General features: G+C 65.4%; 1 protein-coding gene across 1 annotated transcript in view; it reads left to right on the plus strand.

Annotated features, from left to right (window-relative positions):
- FCHSD1 (FCH and double SH3 domains 1) overlaps positions 1–231 on the plus strand; it is a gene marked incomplete at both ends in the record, with an annotated part of 2,781 nt that overhangs the window by 471 nt on the left and 2,079 nt on the right. The window contains one exon of the mRNA XM_010152740.1: positions 112–226. Coding sequence (XP_010151042.1) covers positions 112–226 — 115 coding nt within the window. The remainder of the gene's footprint in view (positions 1–111; positions 227–231) is intronic.

Here is a 231-nt window from a genome sequence, read left to right on the forward strand (position 1 = left end):
CCAGCCTGCAAAAACTCAGTGCCAAGGTCAGCAGCACAGGGACCCAGCGGAGTCCCCAGGCACAGGCATGCAGGGGGACATGAGGTGGTGGCCCCCCACCCTGTCACCAAGCCCCGCTCTCCCTGTCCCCACAGTTCTCGGCACGGCTGGCTGAGCACTCGAGGCAGCTCGCGGGGGTGCAGAATGAGTACAGCTTCGCTCTGGTGTCTGCCACCGCCCACCTGGAGCATT

This window comes from Eurypyga helias, unplaced genomic scaffold, assembly GCF_000690775.1.
Source record: "Eurypyga helias isolate BGI_N326 unplaced genomic scaffold, ASM69077v1 scaffold22235, whole genome shotgun sequence".
NCBI lineage: Eukaryota > Metazoa > Chordata > Aves > Eurypygiformes > Eurypygidae > Eurypyga > Eurypyga helias.